Genomic DNA, 20,655 nt, shown 5'->3' on the forward strand with positions numbered 1-20,655 from the left:
CTAAAGAAGCCACTGTATCTACCATGGAATATGTACATGGAATATGTCATGAGACAAGAACATGAATGTATAGAATATGAAAACTTAAAAAAAAAAAACATTTACGCCTACATTGATGTGTGAAATTAAATGCTTATTAATGTGAACCTTGTCATAAAAATAGCTTGAAATTTGAAATTGATTATTGTTTCTCCTTTGTGTGTATTACATTATTCTGTTATAATATTAACAATCTGGTCACCTTGTAGACTATATGTCAACGCCAAGTATTTACACGCATTTCTGGAATACATTGTCAGGCATACGCATTATTTACATGCATTTCTGGAATACATTGTCAGACATACACATTATTTACATGCATCTCTGGAATACATTGTCAGACATATACATTATTTACATGCATCTCTGGAATACATTTTAAAGCATTACATGTATTTGAGAAAAAATGCAAATGTATCTACATGTATTTGAAATGTATTTGAAATACTCACACAAAATCTGAATAAGACCAGGGGCCATATGTGTATCAAGCCTCTTAGAGTAGGGGTGCTGGTCTAGGATCAGGTACCTTCTGTCAATGTAATCGTATTTATAGTGATCTAAAAGGCTAAACTGATCTTAAATCAGCAGCACTGCTACTTTGAGATATTTGATATGCCTACATACGCCCCCCAGCTCTTGACTCTCACAGACGCAAATGTACCCAATGCCTCCATGATACTCCTCTCCTCATGACTTCAAACGGATCCCCCCAGGTAAAATTGATCCAAAACAACGACAATAAACGAATCTAGGGATTTCTTAGTTTCCATCACAACTTTACTTATTTTGTTTCCTTTCTTTTTCATGACTGTAGGCCACTCATTCTCACTCTCTGTACACTCAACTTAACATGTCCCGCCATCAGTTTCGAACAGAACATACAGTTGAAGTCAGAAGTTTACATACACTTAGGTTGGAGTCATTAAAACTAGTTTTTCAACCACTCCATGAATTTCTTGTTAACAAACTATAGTTTTGGCAAGTCGGTTAGGACATCTACTTTGTGCATGACACAAGTAATTTTTCCAACAATTGTTTACAGACAGAATATTTCACTTAAAATTCACTGTATCACAATTCCAGTGGGTCAGAAGTTGACATACACTAAGTTGACTGTGCCTTTAAACAGCTTGGAAAATTCCAGAAAATTATGTCATGGCTTTAGAAGCTTCTGATAGGATAATTGACATAATTTGAGTCAATTGGAGGTGTATCTGTGCATGTATTTCAAGGCCTACCTTCAAACTCAGTGCCTCTTTGCTTGACATCATGGGAAAATCAAAAGAAATCAGCCAAGACCTCCACAAGTCTGGTTCATCATTGGGAGCAATATCCAAACGCCTGAAGGTACCACATTCATCTGTACAAACAATAGTATGCAAGTATAAACACCATGGGACCGCGCAGCCGTCATACCGCTCAGGAAGGAGACGAGTTCTGTTTCCTAGAGATGAATGTACTTTGGTGCGAAAAGTGCAAATCAATCCCAGAACAACAGCAAAGGACCTTGTGAAGATGCTGGAGGAAACAGGTATTTATATCCACAGTAAAACAATTCCTATATCGACATCACCTGAAAGGCCGCTCAGCAAGGAAGAAGCCACTGCTCCAAAACCGCCATAAAAAAGCCAGACTACGGTTTGCAACTGCACATGGGGACAAAGATCGTACTTTTTGGAGAAATGTCCTCTGGTCTGATGAAACAAAAATAGAACTGTTTGGCCATAATGACCATCGTTATGTTTGGAGGAAAAAGGGGGAGGCTTGCAAGCCGAAGAACACCATCCCAACCGTGACGCACGGGGGTGGCAGCATCATGTTGTGGGGTTGCGTTGCTGCAGGAGGGACTGGTACACTTCACAAAATAGATGGCATCATGAGGGAGAACAATTATGTGGATATATTGAAGCAACATCTCAAGACATCAGTCAGGAAGTTAAAGCTTGGTAACAAATGGGTCTTCCAAATGGACAATGATCCCAAGCATACTTCCAAAGTTGTGGCAAAATGGCTTAAGGACAACAAAGTCAAGGTATTAGAGTGGCACTCACAAAGCCCTGACCTCAAACCTATAGAAAACCTGTGGGCAGAACTGAATAAATGTTTGAGCAAGGAGGCCTACAAACCTGACTCAGTTACACCAGCTCTGTCAGGAGGAATGGGCCAAAATTCACCCAACTTATTGTGGGAAGCTTGTGGAAGGCTACCCAAAACATTTGACGTTGAACAATTTTAAAGGCAATGCTACCAAATACTAATTGAGTGTATGTAAACTTCTGACCCACTGGGAATGTGATGAAAGAAATAAAAGCTGAAATTAATCATTCTCTCTACTATTATTCTGACATTTCACATTCTTAAAATAAAGTGGTAATCCTAATTGACCTAAAACAGGGAATTTTCTACTAGGATTAAATGTCAGGAATTGTGAAAAACTGAGTTTAAATGTATTTGGCTAAGGTGTATGTAAACTTCAGACTTCAACTGTACGTTTCCGCCATCTATTTTTTAATTTAATTTTATTCAACAGTAAAATGCAAAACACAAAATACAGAATAGCCAGAGGGATTACACAAAGAAATAAGGAAGATAAAAATATTGAAAATCAAATACAGACATGTAACGGATACATTTTTTAAACTTTTTTTTTTGCATACGTTTTAATGATTCTAAATAGTTTTCCAAATCAGATTTTTTTTTTAAATAAACGGCTTTTTCTTCATAAAATGTGATTTTTTTGTGTGAAATGTTTTCCTAATAAAATAAAGAGATTTATGACATACTGACGTTTAATTGTGGAATCGGTGTAGTACAATGTCAAACTTAGATATTTCTATGGTTGTATGCATTTTGTTGCCAATATATAGTTTCACATCAATCCAGAACACCTCACTATTTAAACATTTACAAAATAAGTGTTCAATAGATTCAGTTTCTAGTTCACAAAAACTATATTCACTGGTAAAATCAGGTATATATTTAGAAATCAAGCTATAACACGGAACCCAAACCGGCTGCGACATCGTGCATACATTTATTTTGTCCCTCTACACCAAACGCGATCACGACACACAGGTTAAAATATCAAAACAAACTCTGAACCAATTACATTAATTTGGGGACAGGTCGAAAAGCATTAAACATTTATGGCAATTTAGCTAGTTAGCTTGCACTTGCTAGCTAATTTGTCCTATTTAGCTAGCTTGCTGTTGCTAGCTAATTTGTCCAGGGATATAAACATTAGGTTGTTATTTTACCTGAAATGCACAAGGTCCTCTACTCCGACAATTAATCCACACATAAAACGGTCAACCGAATCATTTCTAGTCATCTCTCCTCCTTCCAGGCTTTTTCATCTTTGAACTTATATGGTGATTGGCATCTAAACTTTCATAGTATTACCACGACAACCGGCAACACAATTCGTCTTTCAATCACCCACGTGGGTATAACCAATGAGGAGATGGCACGTGGGTACCTGCTCCTATAAACCAATGAGGAGATGGGAGAGGCAGGACTTGCAGCACGATCTATAAACAACTCAATGTTTATATCCCAGGACAAATTAGCTAGCAACAGCAAGCTAGCTAAATAGGAAAAATTAGCTATCAAGTGCAAGCTAACTAGCTAAATTTCCATACATGTTTAATGCTTTTCGAACTGTCACCTAATTAATGTCATTGGTTCAGAGTTTGTTTTGATATTTTAACCTGCATGTAGTGATTGCATTTGATGTAGAGGGACAAAATAAATGTATGCACGATGGCACACGCGCGCAGCTGGTTTGGGTTCCGTGTTATTAGCCCTTGGTAACGCAGATGCTCGTTGACGAGCGCGAGCAGTGTGGGTGCAATAATTGAATAACAGATTTCTAAATTTATTTTGCAATGCTGGCGCACGCGACGAGAGCGGTGTGGTCAGCCTATATTACACGGGTAGAATCTATGGATAATCTTAAAGGTGATCTCCTTTACTTTATTGGTCACCATACATTTGTGTGGAGTGAGTCAAGCACCGCGCCAGTTTAAATGAAACGATTGAAATCCCCCCCAAAATATATATCCCTTATTAAACTATTGTTTAATTTCTTATCTAGTAAACCTATGCCATTCACCTGGATATTGCTTACATTAGATGTTCCAAAATATGCATTATTCTGAAGTAAGATTTTATCCCACTAGGTATAGCTTTTATAACAGTGTCATATTCCTTGCTTGAAACCTCGAAGTTGTATATTTCTATAAATTCTCTCTGCTTAAATAGATTCCCACGAATACTAACTAATTGGCTGACAAGGACAATCTTTTACGAGAACCAATTACGGTAAAATAACATCTTGTTTCTATGTAATATCGACCCATTATTCCATATAAAACATTTATGAGGTGAAAAGTTCTGTTTATACAGCAAAGACCAGCACATTAAAGCCTGTTTGTGAAAAGCCACCAATTTCACAGGAAGTTTACCCATGTGAGGGATTTGTCTGTGGTACTACATTTCCCATCAACCACCATTTGTATCTTGTACTCTCAGCTGAGTGATCTGACAGCGACCGACCGCTTCTTCCCCAATCGCTCAGCAGCCGGGGAGAGGCGAAGGGCAAAGGAACAGCAATCATGGAGCAGTTGTAGGGGATAATGGACAAGCCTCCCCTTTCGGAAGAAAGCAAAGAAACCAAAGCTACATGACCGAAAACGTAATTCCCAAAGCGGCAACGAGAAACACTAGAGTATCAATCATGCAGTTCAAATACAGAAGAATCGAATAATCTATTCCAACGAAAGGGTTCTCCGTGATCCTTCAAGGTTGGAACCGCTTCAAGCCGTCCGGTCCCCACATTGTAAGTCGCTGGCGCTTCGGCCGCGGTTGATCGATCACCATCGTCCATAGTATGTCCGTGGAGGACCAGCGCTATTCCGACGCGATGCGGGTGCTAGAGGCCGGACCGGAGTGGCTACGAGCCGAGATCGAGCGCCTTTCCCGGGAGCTGAGTGAGACTACCCATGAGAAGATCCAAGCGGCGGAGTACGGGCTGGCGGTGCTGGAGGAGAAGCAGCAGCTGAAACAGCAGTATGACGACCTGGAGATCGAATACGAGACCGTGCGCCAGGAATTGGACATGCTCAAAGAGGTAGGCATATAAGTAGTAGTCTTTTACTGGTGTCTATTTACTGCATTAAATGTACAGTGCTATAAAATACAATCGATTTTATGTTTGCATGAATGATGCTTATTTATTATTGGCAGCTGTAGGCCTAGCCTATGATATGTCCTGAAATGCCGTTTTTTTAAACATTCTATTCTGACCAGTACTCCCCACCCCACAAGGTCAACTGTAAGGGGTGAGGAGATGATGACGTATTTGTAACCTTGCCTCATGCTCTATCAGTGATTCCCCTGGCCTCTGTGGGTGCATTGATATTCTTGCCATACTGCCTCTTCTCTCTAGCTCCGTGCTTAGTAATATTTGCATGCCCATACAGTGTTTGCTGTGTATAGTCATTTTCTGTGGGATTTGAAATGTGAACTCTAATACATTGCACCGCTGAAATAGTACTCTGATGAAGATGAGTTATCTGACCAATGCTGAAAGTTTTATCATCACAAATGTATTTGAGTAATGGTTATCCACTGACACCCTGCTTATTAAGTGCTTTGATAGTCTATGAAAAGCGCTGTAGAATTGTAATAAATGATTATTATTAATGTGTAACTAATTAAAAAGTGGACATTCACTCCATTGCTTTTGGTTGATATGGTTTCATTTCTAATTTACACACACATGAAAGCTTTCAAATGCTCATTAAGACAGTACTCTTACTAAAGCAGTCTCCCAAACCAGAGGACCTGAATGATCTGGTATTTCCAGTACGGTTTGAAAGAGGCGGGCATGTGGTTTTTGAATTTTGAAAGTTCCCGCCTGAAAAGAGGAAGGATGAGTAACTTATTAATGGAGGAAACTAAAGGAGTTCCGACCATTCAGGAATGGGAGGAATGCTGACTGTTCGTCAGGGCAGGGAGACAGGATAAAGGACTGTCCTGTGTTTCCAAACTGTGAAAACCCCTTTTCCCACTTAAATTTCACATGCCAGTCCTAGATCTCTCTTCCCTTTCCTGGCAGAGGTTTCAGCAGCCTTGTGATTTTGATTAGTAGAGAGAGAGCAGGGTAAGAAGTGGGTTAGGGAGTAAGAGAGTCAGAGGGAACCGCTGCAGCGGCTGAACAGCTCACGTGTCCCAGGGCAGTTTGGTAGAAAAAGGGGATGCCCTTTTTAGCACTGAGGAGATTTCTTCCCAGAGCGTCACTTCATGGCCTGGATGAGTCGCTTCCTGCTATGTGGAATCCATTTCTGAGGGGTTCCACTAGTTAGCACAGCCACAAAGTCAGATTCCACAGCCAAAAAGTCCACATTGGCTACAAACATGATCTTTTTGGTTTAAGGTTAGGGTTACATTTGACATTTATATTTTAGACATTTATCACGACTTACAGTGGTGATTACATACATTTTGATACTTATTTTAAGGTTTAGAAATACAATTGTAATAAGATTAATTCTGGAAATTGGTGGGGTTTATGACTTTGTGGGTATAGAAGCTAGTGACGACTCAGATCTTACATCCCTCTTTCGTCCCACATGACTAGAATAGACCAATTATTCGTGCTCAGTGGGCCAGGTACCCCATGATGCTGCACTCCTCCTTGCCTTGCTTAACATGTGCACAGCTCCCTTGGGTGTGTGAATATGTGAGTGGGATGAGGATTGAGATGGAAAGAGAAAGAGAAAGGGAGGGAGGCAGAGAAAGAGAGAGGCAGAGAAAGAGATAGAGGTACCCTTGGCTGAACAGATATGACGCAGTAAAATCTGAAGGAAATTAGCTCATTGTTTCTCTCTATCCCCCCTCTCCTCAGTCTTCTCTCCCATTTTCTTTCCTTCCCTATTGCATGTCTCTCTTTCTCTCCCCCTCTCTCTCCCCTTCTTCCTCTGTGCATAGTGGCTGGGTTTTAGAGAGGTTTTCTTGGGGCTGTCTCAGAAGCCTCTCTTCTGTGTTCCCATGCATTCCCCTGGCCAGAATCTCAGAATAACAACATGAAACCTCTGAATAGAGGAAACAGACTGGAAACAAGCAAGAATGGTAACCATGGCAGTAAAAGAGAGAGAATGGGATAAACTGGTTGCTCCTAGATACAGATGGAGTGCTTTTGTTTTTCTTCTGCTTTCTTGATTATTTTCCAAGCCAATAATTGTTTCAAAAAGCAGTCTGAATCACTGCATTTTTGTCTGACTTATGAAGTTAGTGACCCGTTGACTTAGTCACTGATATGGTGTAATGAACAAATGTCCAATATCCACTGTTTGTGCAGTGATTCTGGTTTGATGATCAGTCAAACTTTGTCCATTTGGAAATCAGTTCATTGTTTGTCTGGCTGCCATGTGTGGGCCTATTGTAGATATTGATATTTTTTTAAACCTTTTATTTAAGTAGGCAAGTCAGTCAAGAACAAATTCTTATTTACAATGACGGCCTAGGAAAAGTGGGTTAACTGCCTTGTTCAGGGGTAGAACAACAGATTTTTACCTTGTCAGCTTGAGGATTTGATCTAGCAACCTTTTGGTTACTGGCCCAACGCTCTAACCACTAGGCTACCTGCCACCACATTTGCATTGAGTCATGCCTGGATCCGAATGGTGTGTCGAAATTGAATTGATATTTTGCCATTTTAGTGACTACCCTCGATGTAGCCTAGCTAAGGAGATGACATCATTGCCATGATAAATGTGTTTCTTCCTCTCCGCTTGGTAGATGAAACAATGGTTTTATTACTGCCAGTGTTAGATGTATGGTCAAGTCCTGGCTGATACTAGCCTTCTGTCCAACACTACTTTTTTAGTATTAGAAATCCCAGAGTGCAAAGAACCTTGGTGTGACCTTGGAAAACACCCTGTCATTCTCTGCGAACATCAAAGCAGTGACTCGCTCCTGCAGGTTCATGCTCTACAACGTCTGTAGAGTACGACCTTTCCTCACACAGGAAGCAGCACAGATCCTGATCCAGGCACTTGTCATCTCCCGTCTAGACTACCGCAACTCTCTGTTGGCTGGGCTCCCCGCTTGTGCCATCAAACCCCTGCACCTTATCCAGAATGCCGCAGCCCACCGGATGTTCAACCTTCCTAAATTCTCCCATGTCACCCTGCTCCTCCGCACACTCCACTGTCTTCCAGTCGAAGCTTGCATCATCTTCCAGACCATGGTGCTTACCTACGGAGCAGCAAGAGGAACTGCACCTCCTTACCTTCAGGCTATACTCAAACCCTACATCCCAACCTGAGCACTCCGTTCCACCACCTCTGGTCTCTTGGCCGTCCCACCCTTACGAGAGGTCAGCTCCCACTCAGCCCAGTCAAAGCTCTTCTCTGTCCTGATGGAACAAGCTTCCCCCTAAAGTCAGGACAGCAGACAGCAGAGTCTCTACCATCTTTGGAAAACGTCTGAAACCCTACCTCTTTGAAGAGCCCAGCTCGACGCCCCCGACGCCCCCCTCCCTACTTCTCTTTTCCCACTAGCACGGACTTTGCTGATAAATACTTTGCTGAGGGAAAATGTACATGATACGATTGCAATGTGTTGTTGTTTCACCTAGCTATCTTAAGATAAATCCATTAATTTTAAGTCGCTCTTGATAAGTGTCTACTACATGACTAAAATGTAAAAATGTTTAATGTAAGAAATGTCCCATCTGTGTAGCCATTAACCACAATAATAACCAGAGGGCAGTGATATCCGGGGATTGTTGTGTTGTCTGGTCTTGTACCTTTAGGGTTAAACGTTGGCCGTAGGTCATTGGTCAAGGTTTATTGTAAAAGGTGACTCTAAAAGGAAAAACATTTCCCCTCCCCCTCCTCCATCTTCCCCCTCCCCCATCCGCCCTACGCTTTCTCTCCCAGCCCTCCTCTCCCTCTGTGGTGGTGTGTGGAGGCAGGAAGCTCTGTTATCAGGAAAGAGGACGGGGAAAAAACAGATCCCTTTCCACTCTGACTTCCTTTAGTTCGCTGTGGGATAGCAGCTGGATACCTGGTTAACATGGTCAGAGACAAGAGAGGCCTGTCTGACTGGTGTCTAAAAATACACCTTATCTATATCTGTGGGAAATATAATAATCATTCAAAATGTCTTCATATTTCATATTATACAGGAAGCCTGAATTGAATTATCTGTAACAGAAGAGACGAGTTGTTCTGTTGAAACAAACTCTTAGCTCACATGGCCTCTAGAAGTACAGTGCACTAATGCAATTATAGGTCTTCAGTCACAATGGGTTGTCTGAATTCAAATAGCTCATTTATTTTTGCCTGCCACTGTGTGTTGAGTTAGGGCAGTGCTATTAGTAGCAATTCTGGTTTACTGCTATTAGTTTTCTTTAGCGACTGCAAACGGTCTAGCTGACCTCTACAAACAGAATGTTGGCTGTCCTTTGTCTCTAGGGGTATTTAAGACTGTTGGACTACTGTCTAGTCAGGTAAATGTCATGTTGAATGACCATTTTCTCTGGAGATGGTTGTACCTGGTTACTATTTACCCTGCTGAATACCATGTTTGGTTTTCCTTTCTCTTTGGCGGTCCTCTCTGAGGACTTAGACAGGTCGGAATAAAAGACCTGGAAGATTTATACCGTACTGTCTGTCCAACACTGAACCCTGTCCAGATGACACACACACTCAGCCTGTGTGTATGTCTCTGTGTGTGCACGTAGTTAATATTTGTTGCGTGTTTAAAATGTTTTTTTTTTACTCTTTTGTTCCAATCTGGGTGGAACAAGCAGGTCAGAAGTCATCTTTGGCAGTGAGCAAAGTCCAGCTGCAATGGTGTACAGTAGGTCAAACCCCGGGGGCAGTCAACGACAGACCTGAAGAAGAGGACACACACACTAGTCAACACGACTTGGGAGGCAGTGTGCCTGTGAATAAGTGTGACTGAGGCTGCTGCTGCAGAATGGCATATAATGGAACATGAGAGACCATCCATGAGGCTATAACTATGGATGGATTTGATATAGTATATTTTGAGGATATTTTCTGTTTTTCTATAGGTCCATCCACTGAATACTTACATGTTTTCCCCCTCATGTTGTTTTCACGTTTTCTAGTAGACAGTGTTCTAGGAATCCTCCTGCCCTCCTAATTGCTAGTCGCCCTGACTTACTGTTCCCATCCTATTCCATAGGACTCATAGCTATAACATAAGGTTGCGATCTCTCTGTTTGGCTTTGCTTTTGACTCTTGTCATTGTTTGTGAGTGAGTGGACTGGTGGCAAGCTAACTTTCCCTCCCTAATCTTACACCCACCTCACAGGGGTAGAGGGTGCTTACTGCTTGGTGACTGTTGCTAGCTACCCATTGATAGCCCATAGCGAGGGGAAGTGGGTGGCAGTCTGAGCTAGCCGCTACGGCTACGCTGGATTAGAGTGTCCATCTGTTGTCCAGTGTGACCTACATCCTGGGTCACTTGGCTCCCAGCCCCTGTGAGGTGTTTTGGGGTGTTTCTCAGTAGTTTAAAGTGGATTCCTCTCCTCATCTCCTTTCCGTCATCTCCTTCGTCTTCAATGATCAGATCGTATCAAAACACAACATGCATTTTTTTTCATATTGTAGGTTTATAAGAGGAGGTTTAGTACTTCCTTTAGTTCTATAAAGTAATAAAGGAACTCACCACCCTGTGATGTGAAGACTGTGGACTTTCACCTCTTACATTAACCATTTACACTCGTGGGAATTAGCCTATATGGATAGAAATGTTTCTTACTGAAGAAATATGAAAAGCATATGCCCAACAATGGTAGCCATTGAAAGGGAACAGTTTGGATATTATGGGGAAATGATTAGACCAAAAGGTGAGGACAACAGTTCACTGGACACAAGACTGAATCCAATCATTACACTATTGATTTTATGTGCATTGTACATTTAATTTGTTGATATCGAAATCTGAAAATACTCAGGAAATATTCAGTAACATGATAAGACTATTCTGTGGGGTAGGTGCAACATAGGACAAAAACACTACAAGGCTTTGAGTGACAGGACTAGCTGGTGTCTCCAAGTGGACACAAACCTCCAAAGTGTGCACAACTCCTAAGCAATTTCAATTCACTTTTATGACGTAAAGAAGAGTTTTCAACTATAAGGTACTTTTTTGAGCTCCTAGCTGTGCCGTTGAGGAACTAGAGCAAGCACACCTGTAGTTGTTTCATTTGGAACACAACCCTGCATCCCCGCCATCACACAATTATTGTTGTTGTTTATGGAATCCAAGAACGGTCCATTAGAAATCGCAATCTGGGTTAGGTGGGAAAGATTTAAAAGCTTCTTCTGTTGCCAACATGATTAGCTAAGTTATAAAATACGATCTTAGTGTTAGACTTTCACAAGGCAATTTAGAGAAACAGATGGTCATTTTGGTGCACATAGAAAATAGTCATGAGTGCATTGAGGTGCATGTGCCCCGGCAAATTTTCTGCACAATGAACAAACAGGCTCATTCTGTTCAGGCCAATCCAGGGTATGACGCCATGTCATCTTGTAACTGTACATCAAACATAGTGATCATAAGCGTTGACATTTGATATGACTTGAGTTTTATGATTTGAAAATGTAAAGTACACATTTGGACTCACAGGTGTTTGACTTGGTTGTATGACGTCAAAGCACTATTTATTATAATCTTCAATGTCTTACTTTCAAAATACATCAAGCCATCTTAATTTACAGCATATCCCTCACTCAGACAACAAAAAAATCGCAAATGTTACCCAATTAGCCCAAAACTGAAATGTAGATTTCCTCAACCCCAATCTTAATCATGACTATTACAGGGATGAGTGGTCAGGGGAAACTTCACTGATTGTGGCATGTTTGTCTTGTGGTGAAGTTGAGGCATGATGTGACATTATCTCAAGCAACTGTTGCTGTTACATGTAGTATCTCTAAATCACCCAGAATGTCACAAGGTTGACCGAGTGGCCATAAAGATGTCAGCATTCTCTAATTATTATGGGACCAGACAGCAGACCCATAGCCTTCTCTTTCCTTCTTTTTCCTTCTCTTTCTGGCTCTTTCTTACAGACCTCTCTGTAAGTCAACACACAGTTGTCATAACAAAGGCAAGTGTTCTCTGGGTTCTTGTGGCATTGCGGGGGGTGTCATTCAGCCATTCTCACTCACTCACTCACTCACTCACTCACTCACTCACTCACTCACTCACTCACTCACTCACTCACTCACTCACTCACTCACTCACTCACTCACTCACTCAGCTGTGGAATTCTCCCTGACAATCGGAGTCCAAGACAGGGTTAAGTTTAATAAAAACTGTCCGCTCTGTCCTTGACTCGCTGGTCTTTGTGTGCCTGAGCTCGATGGGGTTAACAGGTCTTGGGTGTCACAGACGAAGGGAGAGTGAAACGCTCACAGAGGAGAACAAAATACAGATTGAGAGAGGCGTCCCTTTGTGGCCATATTTGAAAGGACAGGTCACTTTTAAATGCCAATTCACTAACATACAAATGTCCTTCAACAAAGATGTTTGGTGTGACTTTAAATTCTTCCACTGTGTTTGACCTAGGATCCCCATTGGATCAATTTTAAAAATAGGAGGAGGATAACACAGTCCCATCTGCTGCCTTATAAGGGAAGAAATGTCGGAAAGTTTGATTGTAGTCCAACGGTTGGATTGGGCTCTGGTAGTAGGGAGTGTTTGTCTGGTGTGTTTGCCCCAGTATGGAACCCTGATGGTGGGGTTGGTCAGAGATGGACAGGGCCTCCCTCCCTGGAGCCATCAAACCGTGTGTGTTTGATGGGGATTCTTCTCTAAACTATGTCCCTCCTCCTGCCCTCTCCCCGTATTGTAGAGGGTATTTTAACAGGCCCTTTCATCTGTGGCGGCCCTGCGCCGGACATCCACTCCGCAATTAAGGGGTAATCTTTTCTAAATGGCACTAAATAAAGTCCCAAATCCCCTCCCTTCTGGGCCTAAGAGGATGAATCCCAGCCACTGTGCTCAGGGCTTACGGAGGTCTGGGAGCCAGGCCAGAGCCCAGCGACACTCCACGCTCAGCCCAGGGAAGGGAGGGCCTGTCTGGGTGCTGCTGCCTGACACTCCCCTGCCCTCCCCTGCCTGGTGCTCTCCTGCCCCCCCTGTGTGGAGCTGTGTTTGTCTCTTCTTCAGTTATGAGGTTTGGTGTAGGTGCGTCTCTGGTGGGAGGGTTAGTCAGGTGAACTGTTGCTGTTTGCTTTGGGAGACAGCAGCCATGACATCAGCAAGAGTAAAGGTTTAGAATTTCAGGTGCCTGGTATTATGTTTCAAGTGCCTGGTATTTCCAGGGTATAACTGTCTGTTAGATCACTTCTCTGGGTTTTACTGTAGTGCAACACACATGATGGACAGCATGTGGAGACTGACTGCCCCCTTGCCTAGCTAAGTATATAGTACCCAGGATGATGTCATTACTGACTGCAGTGGAAGCTCTCTCGCCACGATCAGATATCAAGTAGCTTACCTGTGTCTCGTCAATATCCCTCTCACTGGCCAAGTCTCAGTCTTATCAGACTTGGTGTGGTAGAAGTTCATGTTCATGGGGATTTTGACTCACTTCAGCCACTGTTTCTAAACACATGCCCTGTTGAGTCCGCCACCTCTCTGTTGTGGTGGGAGCCATGGTGGGGCCATGCCCCCCGCCCCCAGGATGCCACCCTAGAGCGGGTTAAATCCCAGACCCCCATCTGCCCTCTCTAGTGCAGTATGGACCCCAGATTACAGTATCGGGCCATATTAGCTGTATTTAGCTTTCGGAGGGTATTAGACTGAGGATAACGGCAATTTGGGTATTTCCTCAACCACCCGGAGTACCCCTGGAATTCAGGAGGGCATAAAGAGATGTGATCTGATTGACTGTTTGTGTGTGTGTTTGTGTGTGTGTGTGGACTGGTGATTGTTTCTTTGGACATTGGATCGAGGCAGCTCTGAATTAATGATTCCAGTCACAGTGCATTGAGAGTAGCAGTACAGTGGCCCAGCAGGGTCATTCTTCCACTAGTGTAATCCTATTAGTGGAGCACTATGGCCAGATCAGGCTATAAGTAGAGGATGAGGTCATCATGGCGGGCCTGAGATCCTCTGTCACAATGTTAGGGTTTAAACAGAAGAGCTCTGGTCTCTGTGTACGACTGACATTCTCCTGCCTCCTCCACTCATCGCCTTCATAAATCCCTCAACACAAAGAACCCAATGTGTGTGAATGGGCCATCTGAGACCATGTGTGCATGCCTGTGTCCGTGTATGTTACAGAGTTGGTGCTGTAAACTGACGGAGGGGAGCCTCTCATTCCTCTCCTTCCCCACTTCTCCCCACTTCTCCCCTCTCTCCTGTCCTCCTCCTCTTTCTGTTGTTCTTTATCTCTCTGTCATCACATTCTGTCCGTTCCTCAACTAGCTGATTAGGCTAGACGTTTTGTCTTCACCACAGAATGTACTCTTCAGCACATTTTTTATCTAACTTGTGTCTCTTAATTGTCTCTCTCAAATGTGTCCTATATCAATGATTGTGCTGATGATTATTATTACACATATTCTGAGAGTGAAAGGCTTGTTAGTCCCATGATTTTCACTGGTGTTCAGCTAGACACTGGTTACTATCACTGGTGTTCAGCTAGACACTGGTTACTGTCACTGGTGTTCAGCTAGACACTGGGTACTGTCACTGGTGTTCAGCTAGACACTGGGTACTGTCACTGGTGTTCAGCTAGACACTGGGTACTGTCACTGGTGTTCACTTAGACACTGGGTACTGCCACTGGTGTTCAGCTAGACACTGGGTACTGTCACTGGTGTTCACCTAGACACTGGGTACTGTCACTGGTGTTCACCTAGACACTGGGTACTGTCACTGGTGTTCAGCTAGACACTGGGTACTGTCACTGGTGTTCAGCTAGACACTGGGTACTGTCACTGGTGTTCAGCTAGACACTGGGTACTGTCACTGGTGTTCAGCTAGACACTGGGTACTGTCACTGGTGTTCAGCTAGACACTGGGTACTGTCACTGGTGTTCAGCTAGACACTGGGTACTGCCACTGGTGTTCAGCTAGACACTGGGTACTGTCACTGGTGTTCACCTAGACACTGGGTACTGTCACTGGTGTTCAGCTAGACACTGGGTACTGCCAGTGGTGTTCACTTAGACACTGGGTACTGTCACTGGTGTTCAGCTAGACACTGGGTACTGTCACTGGTGTTCAGCTAAACACTGGGTACTGCCAGTGGTGTTCAGCTAGACACTGGGTACTGCCAGTGGTGTTCAGCTAGACACTGGGTACTGTCACTGGTGTTCAGCTAGACACTGGGTACTGTCATTGGTGTTCACTTAGACACTGGGTACTGTCAGTGGTGTTCACCTAGACACTGGGTACTGTCAGTGGTGTTCACCTAGACACTGGGTACTGTCAGTGGTGTTCACCTAGACACTGGGTACTGTCACTGGTGTTCACCTAGACACTGGGTACTGTCACTGGTGTTCACCTAGACACTGGTTACTGTCACTGGTGTTCGGCTTAGATTCACTTAACCATACATACTATTTGTACTTGCACTGACCCTCACCTGGTTATGTAGTGTTTCTGGAGATAGGCTCTCTATTCTCTGCCTGGTCAAGAGTAAATGCCTGTCAGTGTCAGGGTGGTTATGTGATGCTGTTTCTGCAAGTATACTGTATGTTATATAAATGGATCAGATGTGTGTGTGTGTGTGTGTGTGTGTGTTTACTTGACTCCCGCCTGCATAGTTCCTTTTATGAAAGTGTATGGATTAACTCTATTATCGGATCGCCATCAAACCCTGTTTATGCTCTCTGCCTTGCCAAGCGCTCCAGGCGACCTGAGATACAGTAGTTTAGTTTACACCCACACACCCTTAACGGATCCAGGGAAACAGCCTTACCACCCTACCCCGCTCCTCCCTGCTTGTTGTGAGCAACACTGTACCTTCCCTCTCCCCATTTTCTGATTTAAGGCCTACAGTGCATTCTGAAAGTATTCAGACTCCTTGACTTTCTCAAAATGCAGTTACGTTACAGCCTTATTCTAAAATCGATTAAATACAAAAAAATCCTCATCAATCTAAACACAATAACTCATAATGACAAAGCGAAAACAGGTTTTTAGAAATGTTTGTAAATGTATAAAAAAAATAAAAAACAGAAATACCTTATTTACATAAGTATTCAGACCTTTTGCTATGATACTTGAAATTGAGCTCCGATGCAACCTGTTTCCATTGATTATCCTTGATATGTCACTACAACTTGATTGGAGTCCACCTGTGGTAAATTCAATTGATTGGACATGATTTGGAAAGGCACACACCTGTCTATATAAGGTCCCACAGTTGACAGTGCATGTCAGAGCAAAAAACAAGCCATGAGGTCGAATGAATTGTCCGTAGGGCTCCAAGACAGGATTGTGTCAAGGCACAAATCTGGGGAAGGGTACCAAAAGATTTCTGCAGCATTGAAGGTCCCCAAGAACACAGTGGCCTCCATCATTCTTAAATGGAAGACGTTTGGAACCCCCAAGACCCTTCCTAGAGCTGGCCGCCCGGCCAAACATTGAACTCGTTGGCCTAAATGCCAAGCGTGACGTCTGGAGGAAACCTGGCACCATCCCTACGGTGAAGCATGGTGGTGGCAGCATCATGCTGTGGGGATGTTTTTCAGCAGCAGGGACTGGGAGACTAGTCAGGATTGAGGGAAAGATGAACGGAGAAAAGTACAGAGAGATCCTTGATGAAATCCTGCTCCAGAGCGCTCAGGACCTCAGACTGGGGCGAAGGTTCACCTTCCAATAGGACAACAACCCTAAGCACACAAGATAATGCCAAGATAATGCAGGAGTGGCTTCAAGACACGTCTCTGAATGTCCTTGAGTGGGCCAGCCAGAGCCCAGACTTGAACCCGATCGAACATCTCTGGAGAGACCTGAAAATAGCTGTGCAGCGACGCTCTCCATCCAACCTGACAGAGCTTCAGAGGATCTGCAGAGGAGAATGGAAGAAATTCCCCAAATACAGGTGTTCCAAGCTTGTAGCATCATACACAAGAAGACTTGACGCTGTAATCGCTGCCAAAGGTGCTTCAACAAAGTACTGAGTAAAGGGACTGAATACTTATGTAAATGTGATATTTCAGTTTTTCATTTGTAATAAATGTGCAAACATTTCTAAAAACCTATTTTAGATTTCTCATTATGGGGTATTGTGTGTAGATTGATGAGGGACAAAACGACTTAATCAATTTTAGAATAAGGCTGTAACGTAACAAAATGTGGAAAAAGTCTTTATCAAATGTCATGTCTCTGCTTCAGAGCCCGACAACAAGACATCTTTCTTGCCCCCAGCCCTCCTCAGAGGTTAAGATAAGAGAGATAAGGCCATACTTCAAGGGCATCTCTAGAGGCATCAAGTCTCAACCCTGCTTGGCCTCCTCACTCCTAACCCATGGCGTCTTGACTCCCTCCGTCCGCTCTCTCTCAGCTACCTCCCTGTTGCTCCTCACAGCTCCTTCCCTCTATTGAATTACAGTCCAACCATGCATCCTGTTTACCTCAACACAGCCCTAGCTGGTTAATTATAGGAGTACGGAAGCAGCTGAAATATGGCTCTATGGACCAGACCGGACATCTTTGAGAGAATAGGAGGTACAGAGCAGAGGCATAGAGTTCATTAAAATCCCTGTCCACCCCCTTTATGTTTTGAATACTGAAGATGGTAGCCTGGCTACCCATACACATTGCTCCGTCCAAACGCCACACCCACAAACGTTTCATCCCCAAAATGAATGTATTGCGATAGACAGAGCAGGGGAATTCAATACCGTATGAGTCGTCAGACAATGAAGATGAGTGTTTGTGGAAACAATGTGTTGGTTTTCTCTCAGTGGGGTGTTTAAATACACTGTTTCCTGTTCTGACTATCGCCAAGGAAACGGAGGATACCTACCACTCTGAGCTGATGCTGTGATGTGGTCCTTAACCAGCATCTACTAATGTGTTCTAATTTAACACACATATACTCACGCTCTAGTATGTGGATGAATGTGCTAATGACCTGGCTATTACACACGTGCTCAGTGCTGTATGAGAGATTGGATCCGCCTCCCCTCCTGAGCCTCTCCCCCAGGAGAACACCCTCAGGGCATATAGGGGGAGAATTGGCCCTGATGGTGTATAAGAGGTCCCCTTGGGGTACGGGAACATGCCCAAAAACAAAAGAGGGGCACGGGGGGAGGGGGTATTATTAGCATAATACATAGCGCAGGGATAATTATGTTTATTGCATTAGTTGACACATACACACACACACACACACACACACACACACACACACACACACACAGGTGTGACCAACCCCACCCCTATCTTCAATCGAGGGGCTCAGACATGGAAAGGAGAGCTTATATTGGGATGAGGTGTCAGACTCAGTGATGAAATACCTCCGTTAATTTATGCATCCATCCATCCATCCATCTTACACTGCAGTCTGCGGCTCACTGTTTGAATGACCATGTTGAAGAGCTTGGGGGCACTGTGTGTATAGTGTATCTGGGTGGGTCCATGGTTTGCCTTCTGAGTCCCACCACACTACCAGACCCAGCTCCACTGGGCCACCCTCTCATTCCAGGCTATGGCCCCAGGCCTTCTGTTAACACCCCCCCCCACCATCCCTCTCCCCCGTCTTCCACCAGGCCCTCAGTGAAAGTAGGCCAGTCAATTTGGGTCCTTTCTCACTCCCTGAATATCTCCCCCAGTATCCTCCTTTCTCCGCCTGGGTGGGTGTGGAGCTTGGGTGGGTGTGGAGCCTGGGTGGGTGTGGAGCCTGGGTGGGTGTGGAGCCTGGGTGTGTGTGGAGCCTGTGTGTGTGTGTGTGGAGCCTGTGTGTGTGTGTGGAGCCTGGGTGGGTATGGAGCCTGGGTGGGTGTGGAGCCTGGGTGGGTGTGGAGCCTGGGTGGGTGTGGAGGAGAGCGGACCATAGTCAGGGAAACCCAACTGGAACACTGCTATATGTGCTATTGTATGTCAGACATGTAGGAGGGGAGGCAGGGAGGGATGGTGCTAGAAAATGGGTGAAGCAGGAGGGGTGGATCAAGACCGATCACAAGGGACTAGGAAGGGGTAAGGGGATTGTGTGTGTTTTGGAAAGGAGGGTAGGTATGGGGAGATTGTAATTGAATGTGTGCCAGTCTCTCAGGGGTCCTTGAGAACTGGGACTAAGAGATGCAGTGATGGAGAGTGGGAGAGGGGGTGGGGTGGCAAGGCCCAGTGCCAGGCTTTCCTGTGGGAACCAGCCTGCTCTCTTTTAGGTGTGAATAGAAGAGAGCAAAACCCTGCTCGGTTACACCAGAAGTCTTCCTAATGAGTTTAAAGAGCCACGACTCAGAAGGGAAGTGCTTAACCATTGTTAGGCTGTGTTAGGAGGGATATGTGGCCTGCATTTGCACTGTATTTCTCTCCCAAGTATTTCACTGCATTGTGTATGTTAGAGTTAAAGTATATTAAGGTAGACTAATGATGAGATATCCATCATTTGACAGAAAGTCAATGCAGTTCTTGGAAGTGAACATCCATGCATTTCGCTTGGACTAATTTCTCACTCAAAGGATAGTGTGCATATGAAACCCAGCAATTTGTCATTGTAATGCAGAATGGTTAATGCATGTGACATTGTGTCTGTCTGTGTCTGTCTGTCTGTCTGTATGATGGATTGGGTCTCATATGGCAGGGCTGTACCTTCCTGACCTGACAATTAACCCCACTGGGAGAGAGGGCAGGAGTGACTAGCCCCCCACACCCAGAGACCAATTACTGCTAGTGGGAAAGGGGTCATTATTCTCTGTCTGTGGTGGGGGGGGGCTAGCCAAGAGACTGGGTTGGTTGGGTGGGTGGGTTAGCAGATAGGAATTGGGGTGGATCGGTGTGGAATCGAGGGTGAGGGGTTGATGGGTGTGGAATCGAGGGTGAGGGGTTGATGGGTGTGGATTATTTATTTTTTCACCTTTATTTAACCAGGTAGGCAAGTTGAGAACAAGTTCTCATTTACAATTGTGACCTGGCCAAGATAAAGCAAAGCAGTTGGACACATACAACAACACAGAGTTACACATGGAGTAAAACTAACATACAGTCAATGATACAGTAGAAAAATAAGTCTATATACAATGTGAGCAAATGAGGTGAGATAAGGGAGGTAAAGGCAAAAAGGCCATGGTGGCGAGGTAAATACAATATAGCAAGTAAAACACTGGAATGGTAGATTTGCAGTGGAAGAATGTGCAAAGTAGAAATATAAATAAAGGGGTGCAAAGGAGCAAAATAAATAAATACAGTAGGGGAAGAGGTAGTTGTTTGGGCTAAATTATAGATTGGCTATGTACAGGTGCAGTAATCTGTGAGCTGCTCTGACAGCTGGTGCTTAAAGCTAGTGAGGGAGATAAGTGTTTCCAGTTTCAGAGATTTTTGTAGTTCGTTCCAGTCATTGGCAGCAGAGAACTGGAAGGAGAGGGGGCCAAA

At 43.9% G+C, this 20,655-nt stretch overlaps 1 protein-coding gene across 1 annotated transcript in view; it reads left to right on the top strand.

The window, feature by feature from the left end:
• Positions 1-4,593: 4,593 nt before the first annotated feature.
• Positions 4,594-20,655, top strand: part of LOC120061335 (protein bicaudal D homolog 2-like) — a 99,761-nt gene continuing 83,699 nt past the window's right edge. The window contains exon 1 of the mRNA XM_039011082.1: positions 4,594-5,176. Coding sequence (XP_038867010.1) covers positions 4,937-5,176 — 240 coding nt within the window. The 5' untranslated portion in view covers positions 4,594-4,936. The remainder of the gene's footprint in view (positions 5,177-20,655) is intronic.

This window comes from Salvelinus namaycush, chromosome 16 (genome assembly GCF_016432855.1).
Source record: "Salvelinus namaycush isolate Seneca chromosome 16, SaNama_1.0, whole genome shotgun sequence".
Taxonomy (NCBI): domain Eukaryota; kingdom Metazoa; phylum Chordata; class Actinopteri; order Salmoniformes; family Salmonidae; genus Salvelinus; species Salvelinus namaycush.